At 40.2% G+C, this 13,718-nt stretch overlaps 1 protein-coding gene across 1 annotated transcript in view; it reads left to right on the forward strand.

The window, feature by feature from the left end:
• Positions 1 to 2,083: 2,083 nt before the first annotated feature.
• Positions 2,084 to 13,718, forward strand: part of RASEF (RAS and EF-hand domain containing) — a 29,134-nt gene continuing 17,499 nt past the window's right edge. The window contains exons 1-3 of the mRNA XM_041480741.1: positions 2,084 to 2,549; positions 10,293 to 10,439; positions 11,229 to 11,319. Coding sequence (XP_041336675.1) covers positions 2,182 to 2,549; positions 10,293 to 10,439; positions 11,229 to 11,319 — 606 coding nt within the window. The 5' untranslated portion in view covers positions 2,084 to 2,181. The remainder of the gene's footprint in view (positions 2,550 to 10,292; positions 10,440 to 11,228; positions 11,320 to 13,718) is intronic.

Below are 13,718 nucleotides of genomic sequence, written 5' to 3' on the forward strand. Positions count from 1 at the left end.
TTTGAAGAGCAGGTCATTCTAAGAACAGGGACATGATTTCAGAAGAAAGCATGCCATTGCCTGCTGGTAATCCTGGTATCACCACTCTTTGGTCCATTAAGACCATTCTTTGGTCTTAACAAATAAACCATTCATTATCTTTGTGCAGTTGTGTCAGAACTATTCAACTAAACCATGGTCTGCCAAGCAAGCATGGGCTGTGTAGTATCATGAACCATGCAAGCATGAACCATTGCAAGGATGATCTGTTTTGCAGAATACACCTATGCCATGGCACCGCTAAATGATACACTGTGCTTCATGCCAGTACCTGAGATTTGTGTGACAAAACTTCTCTAACAGAAAAAAAAACGGAAAAAAAGCCAACAGGGACTACCTGTCCAAAGTCTATGCTTAGCAGTCCAAAGTCTATGCTTAGCAGTCCAAAGTAGTGACTACCACTAAAGATACAAGAGTACATAAGAGTGGGTAGGATAGCTGACCAATGTCAACTCATAACCCAGCAGCCAAAAAAAAAAAAAAAAAGCAAATAAGCTGTAAAAAAAAAAAGCAAATAAGGTGAGCACATTGATTTGAGCGGGAACTCCCTGTCTCTCCCTGTCTGGCCAGTCAGACACACTCAGACCTAGATGAGGCTGTTCCAGTTCATCTCATGACCTTGTTCACTCTGAAAGCCAAATGTCTCAGCTCCTATAAACAGAGCTGGGTTGTATATACAAGGGAAGTTTCTCTCTTTTGATGGCTGAACAACCCTTCATCAACCCGTTAAGGGCTCCATGACTTTAACACTTTAGTTATAAAAATTTGATGGATAAATAAAAGACTATAGAACAGGAAGAATACTTTTGTTAAATTAATTCTGGCTTACTAAAACACTAAGAAACTGATGATGAGCCACTTTACTATTATTAGTAATTTTGCAGTTGTGTGGTGGAAATGTAAGGAAATGTGTAAAGTCATAAATTTAAGTCTAAGTCTTTCTGCTATCTCATACTTTTAACTAAAACTTATATTTCAAATTGCTTAACAGATATATTTCCTTAAAGTGTGGGAAACATTTTATGAAACTCTTTATTGTCTAGAGAAAGACTGTTGGCTGTCTGCCGAATCCTGATGGGTTAATAATCAAAAGCTGTAAAAAAAAAAAAAAAAAAAAAAAAAAATCCCTTTGAGGGCATTCCACATCTTAGGCAAAGGAGCAGTTGATTATTCCCATTTACAGTATGTGCTTCATTCTGAGGAGAGGTAAGATGGACCATTTATGCTTTGCTAGATCACATAATTAGACTATGTTTTGGTCAACAGGGAAATGCTGTTTTGACCATTAGATTTGTAGTCTGTTTATCACAACTGTGGTATAACACAATTTACATTTGCAGATAGACATTAACAAGAATAAGTGTAGGGAAATAAATAATAATTTAAAAACATCCCGTAGATTCAGTTGGAATCTGAGTCTTGAATCTGACCTCAACAAGGAAGAGATATTGACTTCTGTCAAGAAAGACATTAGTTCTTCACAAAGCACTGAAAAGCTGTCTCCTCTGGTTTATTGATTTGAATATATCTTTTGTATTTCCAGTTTAAGATGGTATTTTAACAGTCTACATTTCTAAATCACTGGTGGTGAGACATCTGTGAGCACATACCCACAAGGTATAACTCCAAGACTATTCGTGCCAGAGAGAATTTATCTGTTCAAACTTTGTGTCATCATGTGGCTTCTGGGTCTTTCATGAACGTGAAGAGTATTTTTACTATGTTGGAAAACGGAAGTTAGGTTTAACACCTTACGGTGTCCGCATAGTATTGGGACTCACCTTTGAGTGCTGCAGGGGGGTGACACATGTTTTTACACCCTATGTTGCTCTCTAGTTACCAGTGCCGTCCGCAACACGCTGGGCCCGAGGGAGCCCCGTCCCCCCACACTCCGGGGGCAGCGGGGCCGCTGCCGGCTCGGGACCGCCCTGCTGTCCCGGGGGTGCCGCCAGCCCTGCCCGGGACCTGCCCCGGCCAGGAGCCGCCACCTGCGATCCGCCTCCCGGCCGTGCCCGGCCCCGCGGGGCGCCGGGGCGGAGCAGGACCCGGCCCGCCCCGCTGAGCCGCAGGTAGGGCAGCCGCCCACCCGGTGCCGTCGCGTTCGGTCCGCGGTCGGAGTCTCCGCGCTCCCGGCGCTGGCCGATGGATCCCGAGGCGGCGAGGGACGAGTTGTCCCGCTTGCGCGCCCTCTTCCTGGCGTGCGACGCCAGCGGCTCGGGCCGCATCGAGCGGGAGGACTTCGCTGCTCTCTGCGCCGAGCTGCGGGTACAGCCGGCCGAGGCCGAGGCCATCTTCCAGCGCCTCGACAGCGACCGCGACGGGGCCATCACCTTCCCGGAGTTCGCCCGAGGCTTCCGCGGCGCCACGCGGCCGCAGCCCGCTGGCAGCGAGCCGGGGGGCGAGGACATGGAGGAGGAAGAGGCGTCAGCGGTTTGGGTCGCCGCGGGGCTGGAACAGCCCTGGAAGGACTTCGAGGTGCGGCTCGGGGACGAGGCGAGGTACATCCCCAGGTAAGGTCCGGACCCTCCCGCTCCGTCCCATCCCAACCCCGCGGTGTGAGCGGGTCCGCGGCCCCGCGGCTGGCGGCTGAGCTGTGCGCACCCCGGCCCCGCCGCTGCCGAGCCGGCCCTGCCGTCCTGCGGGGCGGGAGGGGCCCTCCTGGCGGAGCCGCCGCCGGCGCTGATGCAATCCCAGCTGGGGAGCGGCCGAGTAGCTGACCCCTCGCCCCCGTGCCTGCAGGTGAAGAGAGCCCTCCGTACACCTGCTTCCCGGCTGGGGTGGTTTCCAGCGCTGTTCTTTTAGCGTGCAGCCGCTCCTGGCTTCCTCTGCTCTGTTGTGCCAGCGACCCACGTGGGAAAGTGTGGCTGGCGGAACGCGGAGATGTAAAGTTCTGCCGGCTCCGCAAGAACTTTCTCCTGGTGTTGTTTCCCGACCAGCCCCCAGCATTTTTCTTCCAGCCTAATCAGTCTTTTCCTGGTAAGGGCTGAGCAGCAACATCGTTGCCTCCACCTTAACGGTGTTGGTAATTATGGTCCTCAGTGTGATGAGCTCACTGAAGTTTGTGACAGTCTTTGTCCCCGGTCTCAGTGAAGTGAAGACAACTGATGGTAGCTTTGTTGGAGACTAAACCCGTTTAGGACCGGGCTGGTTCCAGTGTACAGAGATGCATTTTGGTGGCTCTCAGGAATCTGCCTGAAAGCTGAGGTGCTCAAAATTCATATGAAAATGTTTGCTATGGAAAGTACAGAGTGATTCTGCTTCATTTTAAAATTGTAATTTATGATAGAAGACAAGTAATCTGAGTTTCAGGACTTGGCAGCTAGTCAAGAGAGTTTTTAAAAGTCTTGCACGTGAATATATCTCCATGTTGTTTCTGTATAGGGCTCTTTAAATTCCTGCCTATACCATTTTGGTTCCAGACACATTAAAAATATTTTGGATTATGAGGTGAAAAGTTTCTTCAGAAAATTTTTCAGTTACTTAACCTGCTACTCCTGTGTAAATCCGGAGTAAATTTTCTTTTCTTTCTGGACTAATACTCTTTAGTCTTATTGGACTGCCCCATTTCAGACAGATCAGTATTTTTGTACAGGTTTTAATTTGTTCATGGTGCTTTCCTTGTTAGACACTTGGTTTCTAAAGAACAAAAGACTGTTTGAAAGCTTGCAGACACAGTGAATAACCTGAAGTCAGAAACTCAATAGGAGCTGAAAAAAAAATCTCACTCATGAACAGTGATAACTTGTGAAAGCATCTGTCTCCTCTTGGTAATAGCTCCATTTCAGTATCTTGGTTACTGTTTGCAGCAGCAGTTTCAGTGTAGTCTGACTGTGTAAAAGGATAATGGGAAGGGGAACAGCTTTAATTGGCTCCACTATGCAGACACATCTGGTGGTTTTGCTAAATTCATCATGACATAATGTAATTGTGTTTTGGTTCTTTTACATAAAAACTGAAAATAACTAAGTTTTGATGGTTAAATACTATCATGTAGGCAGTAATTTGGTGAAAATGTTTCTTATTCAGGTTCAGATTTGAACATCCTTCGCAGTTGGCTGTATTTATTAATGTGTGTCAGTGTCAACTGAAAAACAGTGTGCCCTTTGTTTTTTGTCTCTCTCATCCTGAAGTGCTAGAACTAGGTCTGTTCTACAGCTCAGCTTTTTTTCCATTTGTAGCCCATGTCTTTTTTGTTGAAACGTATGTATAAGGTTTTTTTCCCATGTTAGTAGTCCTACTAAAATCATTAGGACCACTTACATGAGTAATGAATAAGTTGAAATTCTTTGAGGAGCCTTAAGCAGAAGAATATAACAAAATCAAGTGAAGTACAAGCTGGATTTCAAAAAATATATTTATATTTTTGTTTAAATTATTTAATTTGTTTTAGTTGTTTGTCACTTCACGTTTTTATTCAGGAAGAGGCAGTACTTTGAAAACTAGAATGGTTTGGAACACACCATTCATTCTTCAGTGATGTAAAAGAATTGGGGTCCTTATGCTGGGATTTATTGCTCTTCATATATTGTGACATCGACATTTGTGAGAAAAGTAATTACAAAGGAGAAATTCTTCAAAGCCAGATGAATGCAGTTGAGAGTCCATGTTTTTTAATCTCTCTTTTTTAATTCTCTGTTTTTTTATCTTGATCATTTTGGGGTTCAGTTCCTCAAAATGCTCTGCCTTGTGGCCACAGACTAGCAAGACACTGGGACACGTGCTTTGATGCTGTTGGGGTTTTTACAGGGAGAAACAAGGCATAGCAAATGGAAGTAGTGAGGTAAGGGTTGAAATCAGGAGAAAATGCCACAGTGAACACCTGTGGCCTCTGTCACTCCTCAGCTTGAGTGAATATCCATGGAAATCAAAGGGAAGATTTCCACGATACACATGGTTCTGTCTCCGTTTCAGAAACTGAAAGTTCAGTTTCTGTGACTGAACTTTTAAAAAGCATAAATACCCTCCATAACGAGGTGTGAAACCCAGTAACAGCTCTATGCCTTGCCCCAGTCCTCAATGAAGTAGCAGGCATTTAATGCAAAATTATTTACTGCCAAATACTAAAATAAGCATATATTATAATAAGCATATTTTGAGTATAATTACTTTTTTGCAAGAGGTAATTTTATTATGGGATGGATCATACCTCTGCTGTTTGGTGTCTAAGTTGCACAGTCTAAGATTATACTTCAAAAGATTCAAGTCTGTGCTGAAGCTGTGGTTTTACTTTTTGCAGTTAAACAGGCAGAGTCACATTAAAGAGTTTCTTTACAGCCTTGCTCCTTTCCTCCTCACTTGAACAGATGTTTTTGACTAAATTAAGTTAGATTTCTTGGTTAGGTGGTTACTGTGAGTCAAAGTATTGTTTGCCTTAACCTTTACTTGCGCTTGGTGGACAGTTTGCCTCTGGGAAAAAAAAATGATGGAAAGTCTTTGCAGGCTGATAACCTAATATGTGAAGTCAGACTTTAGTGGATTTGTACAGGGGGTTGTTTGTTGTGTTTTTTTTTTTTTTTTCTTGTTGCTGTTTTGATTTGTTTGGTTTTAATTTCATTTAAAATGGAACTACCCTTCTACATTGCTACATTTAATCAGGAATAATGAGTAATTAAACATAGCAGTGCCTTTAGTTTATGTGTATTTATAGTGAATTGCCAGCTGGAGATCTGTTTTGTTGAGAAGTCAGCCATGTTCGTTAGTTTATTCTTCTAGGAAGTATTTGAAATGGTACAGGAGTGGACAAAAAAGAAACTTGGACCTTTTTGGTGCTCCAGACAGTGAGTGCTTCAGTGCCCTGCCGACCTGGAAGTGTTTACCCCTTAATGGTGTTACTGGATGTTGCATTCTTTCTTGTGGCCAATCTCAGTTTGAATTTCAGTGGCAAGACTGAAAGGTTCCCTCCATGCTCCTAATGGACAGATGTTTTCTTTTAAGTGTGTGCGAATGTCTCCCTAATGGCAATCCTTTTCCATTCCTCCGCTTGCGCAAGGAATAATCTAACATCCTCTGACACTACAAGAAAAATCCTGTACTTACGAATGCTATGGCATTTCCCTCTCCATAAATTACAGGCAAAAAAATTCCTGGAAAACAGATTTTTAAATTTCCACGTCAAAGACTTCAGTCAGAAAGAGCAAAGGCTTGGGACTGTCAAAAAGACTAAGCCCTACTGGGCAACTTTTGTGCAATGTCTGGCAAATTGGATAATCTTATTGGAAAATGAACTAAATTAATTAGAGCATGAATGGGTGGATTAATCTGTAGCAGAAAGTTTGTATCCCTGTTTCGAGTTAAATCTGCTCTCACTGAGAGGCCTCATAGTCCATTGCTTTGCTGTTTAGTCTTTGTTTTATTTGTGTGCCTTGTACTTTCAGCCAAGCTGACTATTCATCAGACTCAGATTTCAGTGCTGCCTGATTGTGAGATTTTATGCCTCATACAATTCCAAAGTCTCTTAATGTGATTATGATAACAGTGTGCCCCCAGTCATGTCATCTGGAGCTGTATAGAAAATGTGGATCTAGGGGATGTGATAAAATGAGAAAAGCATGCTGGTCTTAACATGAGCTACTTAAACTGTGAAAGCAGGCGATGCTCATGGGATATACCGCTGTACTACAGCAAAGTGGAGAAGCTCTGCTGGATAAAAAAACCCATCCAAAACCTGTCTTGCTCTTGCTGTCAAAACTTAGGATGGATTTTTGCCAAAGTCAATATAGAGCACAGTGTTAACTTTTGTCAGCAATTTGTGTTTACGTCCATGAGATGATGAACCCTGATGTCAGAACTGGAGAAGTTGGAAGTTCCTTGGAAGTTGAAGCATGTTACCTGGAGAGGGGATAAAGGCAAATCCTGGGGAAAACCAAAGGCTGTATCTTTTTTTCGCCACAGTGCTGGAGATGGGATCTCTTCTGTGGGAATGTTGTCTTGTATTTTAATACATATCATGACAGGGGTTTGAGAGATGTGCTCTGCTGGAAATGTGGTGAATACCTTTCTGTGAGCTAGAAGACTTTCTGAGCTACATTGAGTTTTACTGCTCTTCTGATTTTTGCTTTAATCAAAACAGCATCTGTGCTAACTAACTTAAGCACTGGAGCATTCATTTTCCTGGATTATTTTCTTGGAATCTTCATGTGATCATTTGCCGTAAAGTCTTTGAGGTGTTCTCCTTTTCCACAGACTTAGTCTTTCCCTGCCTGTCCCACAGACTTTTTCATTGCTGTTCCACTGGCTCTAAATCACACCTCTAAGGGAACAGCATTCATGCTTCAGCCATTAAAAATCTTTCCTCTGGGAATCAGACCTTGGCTGGGGTGTCTCATCTGGGGGTTACTGATTTGATTGTCTTCTTTTAATGCAGCCTGTTTCTGAAGGGGCAGATACAGAAAAGGAAAAGTTGGTATTAAAAAACCCATAGTACTTTAAATTCACAAATATTTTAAATTTTACACCATGTTAAAGTTCTGTGTAATCTATTTTTCCTTCAGGCACTCAATCTAGAGAAAGTGTTAGGCACTCAGCTGTGACAAAGTTAGATCCTTTCCAATCTGTACTGGATTTGGTTGTTCTTTTCTGCTGACTGGTACAGTGGTATATCCAGTGTGTCTGCTTTTCAGAAAAAAAGTACTTGTCGATGTCTTGGAGGCAGACTTAGGCTGTTGGTCTCCAGTGTAAGGACAGTTATCAGATACCTAATGGTTGAGCTTTGTTTTGTTCTGACCACCCAGCTCAGACCACCTTACACTTCATCTCTTTGTCCATACCAGAACAGAACTTGTAGAAGTGATCAGAGCAATTTTACCACCTGACCTACAGTAGACAGGGATCATTGAAATAGTGTTCTAAAACCAAATACTGCCCTTAGGGTCAGACTGGGTGCCTGTGTAATACAGCATATTCTTTCTGGTGACTACACGGGGAGCATATGTAAGATACTGAGCAACTCTGGAGTTGTTATTAGTTGAAAAATTCCATCATCTTTCTCTGAACTGCATTCAGAATGTGGATTATTAGGCAGATGGTCACTGTACAATCAGCAAACCAGAAACAATACTATGAATTGATAAGGATTAATATAGCTGTGTGGATTAAAGGAAAGGATAACACAATATAAATATCTGGTATGCTCAAAATCAGTGTTGTGGGGTTTTTTGGTGGGGGTCCTCCCTCTGCCTCCCTTCTGCTCCTCTTCTATGCAGCCATGGTATTTTAATTCTATGATATTAGAAATTGCATTATAATCAGAGCAGTTTTATTTTCTTTATGCAGTTCTCACAGGAACTCTCTGAAACCATGTGAATACTGTAACTTTGCTTAAGTTAACTCATGTGAAGCTGTGCAAATATTGACTAATTACTCTTATTAAGTACTAATTTTACAGATGGTTTATGCTATAAAACCTTTGAAATGAGGTAAGGTAAAGCCAAAGTAGTCCTTGGCCACAATGCTGTACCTTTTGTGGATTACTAGTGTTTGGTGTCTGCACTTTGCAGAAGCAACAGAAATAAATGCATGCATGATGAGTAGCATAACCATAGTGCCAGATGAACAAAGTGACAAACTTTCATGCCATGTATTAAAAAAATGTTCTTTCTACGCATTGGTATTTGTGAACACCTTTAAGTTCCACACTAACACAACTTTGTTAGTGTGGAACTTATAGGTTTGCAGCTAAATACACTGAAAATTAATTTAGGATTACAAGGAAAACCAGTTTTAAAGAGCATCAGTAAACTTGCTGAGGGTACATTCTTTCCCTTCATCTGGATCATTGATAAACAAGTTGAACAAGACTGGTTCCAGTATTGATCCCAGAAAATGCCACTGACTACAGGCCTCCAGGTGGATTCTGGAAATGTCCTTAACAGTTTTTCAAATGCAAATCATTAATTGAATAAATATACATTTGAGGAGTTCTTTAATGTTGCATTATTTATACAGAGTTTGTAGCATCTGATGTTCAGATAAACCTGTTCATTATTGTTACTGTTGGTGAACTTCAACATTACTCTCTTTAGAATACATTTTGAAAAAGAAATTGTGTGCATACATTGGAAGATATTTAACTTACTAAATACAGGTAATACAGGACTAGCCTTTGTAAAGGAAATCCTTTGCAAGACAAAACCACAGAAATTTCTCAGGCATCAGTAAATATCTCTTTGTGCTGGTGTTATGTTTCTCTGTCTCAAAATGAATGTCAACATTTCAGCTGGAAACAAGTTTTACAGTGTCCTGAAGTTGTTAAATTGTTTAAAAGGGAATTTGAGCTATAGTAAGAGTTGTGGTACTGTTTTAATAAAGTAAGTTAGACCTTCAGTGGAGAAATCACATATAAGAAGCAGAGCGCTGCAGCATTGATAATCAAAGCTGTGGAATTGCTTCAAGTGAGAAAAAATTAAGAGAATATACACTTGTTGAATTGCACAATTGTGCAATTTATGTAGTAGACTTTGTAATAGTGGTTTGGCTCTTATGTTGGTTTTTTTTTTTTTAATCTTGTAAAGGTTCTTTGCTCTGACAATTAGAACAGTATGCAATCTGTGTAAATTAGTCCAGATTAAATAGAAATCTGAATATACTATTCCTGCATTGAGGCAACATTTCACTATGAATTTCAGGAGAGCTTTTAACAACTAAAATACCTACAGAAATGTTTTCTTTCTTCTTTATGAGATATATCTGACATTTTTCACTTGAGAGTCATATACAGAATTAACTTCTTATAATGACAAATTTATTTATATATAGACCAGAATAATTTGTGTGAAACTGAGGAGCTGTATTCTTATTTTGCCTACAGCCCACCTCCCTCTATCTCCTTCCCCTTTTAACTTAAGTAGTTATTATTCATGCCTGTTTTCAGTTCTTATGCAACCTCCTGAAATCTTAGGTTTCTTAATGGATTATGATTAACATTAAAGCAATCAAGAGACTTGATATACATTGTGGGTTACGCCAGTGGCATTCTCTTCACTACACTGTGAACAGAAGTAAAAAAATTACTTCATTGGGCAGTTTGGGTTGGTTTTTTTTTCAGTAGCTATATTAAAGCAGAGAAGTGGAAATGGTGAACATAATTTAAAGAATTTAGTCATAATGTACTGAGTGTTAAAAGCTTGTATCTAGTTTGCTAAATTTTAAAAATAGGCAAAGAGGGGAATATCCTAATTTGTAGTAAGTTTTTCACACCTATAGTAGAACATTGTTCCAACTGAGTGCATTAAAATGTGCATATCTCTCTTTTTCAGACAAGAGCAGGTCAGTGTTCTGTATCAGAACATACACATAGCAGAACCAAGATTAGTCCAGCCATATGAGCATGTCATTAAGAGCTTCATCCAAGAGATCAAACTTCAAAGCACAGAGATGGAAACTCTGGCCATAGCGGTAAAAAGGTATAGTGAATTGTGTTTCTAGTTCAGTTCTGCAGTTTTTTTATTTCTCTTCTCCTGCTTTTTTTGATTAAACTACTGAGAGTTAATGCCAAAATATGCCATGCAAAGTATTTCCATAAACTGAGTTCTGAAGTTAGTTTGTGTGCATACCCTTTGTGCATAAACACATATAGCAGCCTGCAAAAGATTGCCTGTTCATACTTCCAATAAATTCTGGACTTCCAATAAATTTTTGCAGACTCTATTGTTAGTTAAATGCCTTAAAACATTTTGACTGCTCTTCCTTGGCTGCAACTTTGACTTTTATCATACATGTCCACTATACTTTCATTTTAGAAATCATATTTTTGCTTCATGAGCTTCAAGGACTGTATTTACCTGTTTTAACTACTTGGCACTGTCAGTCTCACATCATAACTGCCAAAACCAAACAGATTAGCTCAGAACAGAGATCTTGTATGTGTGGGTGATGCAAGTTGCTTTTGAAGTCTCTTCATAGGATAACAAGAGGCACCTTTCATCTTTGTAAATTAATTTTAAAAATGCAGATGTATTTAATGCTAATCATCAGCTTGCAGCTATTATTTAAAATCTAATTTGCCAGTATCTTCAAAATAATTTGGCCTTTAGGTTCTTGGCCACACCAGTTTCAAGGTCTGGGCAATGTTAAACTGTTTACCTGTCTTTCTGTCTAATTTGTTTCAGTTGAGGTAGGCAGATGTGTTTCACACAGTGTTTCTTTCAAGCTGGAGGGCAATTCCTAAGAGAGTATTTTCTTCTAAATTTTAGAGCTCAGGACAAAGCAGCAGTTCAACTCAGTGAGTTAGAGGAAGAGATGGAACTACGGATACAGGCTGCCGAGCATAAAGTTAAAAAGGAAGTGAGTATTTTATATTTACAGTATTTCATAATTACTGAACTCTCAGTGATCTTAAGCAGGATTGATGGCCACCTGTGGTTTTGATCGTGATGGACTGACTCAAAGCTGCTGTAGGCAGGGCCTGGATGAAAAAAGTCTATACATGAAATAAAAAAATGAATGCTCTTAATGCTTGCCCAAAGAGGAATATCTGCTTAGGTGTAATGAACCAAGAAAAAGAAGTCTTTCCCTTTTGTGGAAACATACTGGCCAAGAAGAGTTTCTTTCTGAGACCAATATTGGAAACAGACTGCAGAAAATTATATTTCAGCACTAAAGAATGCAATCTAGTTCTCCTAGTACAATAATTTGTGTATAATTTAATGCTTTGATTATTTGGTCTTTTTTTGTGTATCTGCCTGGAGTAATGCTCTTTCTTTCCTCCTTTCTCCTGCAACTACATTTTAGAGACTTAAGAGAGGATAACTGTGGTAGCAATGTGTGAGGGCCTGGGCCCCTCAAACTTATTGGGAAACTGTTTTGATCTGCTCAATTTTAACTGTTGTTTCAACCCACTTGCAGTCTACATGAAAAGAAGTAAAAATCCTCTTCTCTTACCCAGGGAGAGATATATTAGAGCTACATGTGATTGCATAATTCAAAGGAGCAAGACCAGCTCCCTGGTTCATTTTGAATTATTACTACATTCATTTAAGATAAGCCAAACTTAATATGGGCATAACAGTTTGTGAAAGTTTTCTAATGAAGGCATAAGAAATGCATTAATTAAAACATATACTATGGGCATAATTACTGCTTGGTCAGACATGTGGTATACTGAACATCTATATATATTTGCTATGGGTTCTTTCACCAGAGTACTTGCAGAACCAGAAGTAACAAAGTACTGTCTGCCAACTTGCTGAATTTAAGTAGTTCACACTAATTGATATGTGAAGGTAAATGGTATTCTGTTAGATTTACTTCAAGCAGCTTTTTTTCCTGTACAGGAGAAAACAGTCCTACCACACCATAAAAGCCTATTTTGTTCCTAGAAACAAAATATAATGGCATAAAAATCTTAAAGATATCACACCTGCAAAAAAAAAAGTGTGGTTTAATATGTTTAACTAGTGGTAATGCAGCTCTTAGTAGAGATAAATTTTCACTTTCAAAGAAGCTAAGTTGTTAATGTTGAGAAAACAAATACATTTTCTCTGGAAAATAACTATTGTCAAAAAGTGATAAATCACTGAAAAAAGCACTGAATACCCTTTTTCACTGCTTTGAAAAGATGACTGTGTGTGTTCGCTTATTCTGAGAACATCTACAGTTATATACTGGCATTATGCAGAAGTCGATCTTCTATGTATTATCTACATTTAGTCTGTATTCCCAATCACTCTTTGCATCTAGCCATAGGTGTGAAAGATGGTCTCTGTTAACTTGCTTAACTTGTTTCTCACAAAGTTTTTTCATTTTCACTCTCCAGTGTTCCTTGTAGCTCCTAGCTCCACATACCGCACCTACTAGAACACCCTGAGAGTAAATGCTAAGTTATTTACTTTGTGGGAATGTACTAAGCCATTAATCTTAATGTCTGTAATCAAGGCTATTGTTTGTCAGAGTGATCTCACTCATGCCACCGGGACACCTGCTTCTGCATGAGCCTATCCTGTATTTTGTTTCTTCAAGGGAAGCAAATAGTTACCCAACAATACTTAGGAGTTTATGTAGTTGGCAACAGTAGGGGAATCCAGCTTAAATTGATTACTTGGATTATTGTTTTAACACATGAATTGTCAGCGTCATCTACGGGAAATTCTAATTCTGAATTCTAAGCAAAATCTATGCCTGCCTCTTACATGTGAAAACTCAACTGTCTCATTGGCTCCATTTCTCACTGCTGCATTCTGACTTCTTGTGTTGTGAAACTGGAGTCCCTGGGGAGTGACTGGAGTGAGGAAACACACCAGTCAGTAGCACACCACACACATTGTCATTGATGCACAAATTGGTTTGATACTCAGACTGAGTACTATATACAGGTATTGGTATTTAGACGGAGCACTTGGTGCTGGTTTCAAATACAGTGAAAAAATTAAACCCAGTCCTGTTGTCGCCTTTTATCCCCTCTGCTTCTTCTAGTAATAGAGGAAACCAGGAGAAATCATAAACTAGAATTACAGTATACTGGAAGGCTGCAATAAATGCAACAATATTGATAATGTAGGGTATACAAGGGAAAGAGAGTATTTTACCCACAAAAGGGCATTCACCACGGAACATCCCCGTGGGCAGTACTTGGTGCAATCTCTAAACACAGGCGCACACCCTGCCATGTGTCCTGGTAAAAGATGGCACTGCTCCCATTTCCATCTGCTGAGACCATCCCGGTGATGTGGGTGGTATTGAATAGA

This window comes from Pyrgilauda ruficollis, unplaced genomic scaffold, assembly GCF_017590135.1.
Source record: "Pyrgilauda ruficollis isolate IOZ18807 unplaced genomic scaffold, ASM1759013v1 scaffold53, whole genome shotgun sequence".
NCBI lineage: Eukaryota > Metazoa > Chordata > Aves > Passeriformes > Passeridae > Pyrgilauda > Pyrgilauda ruficollis.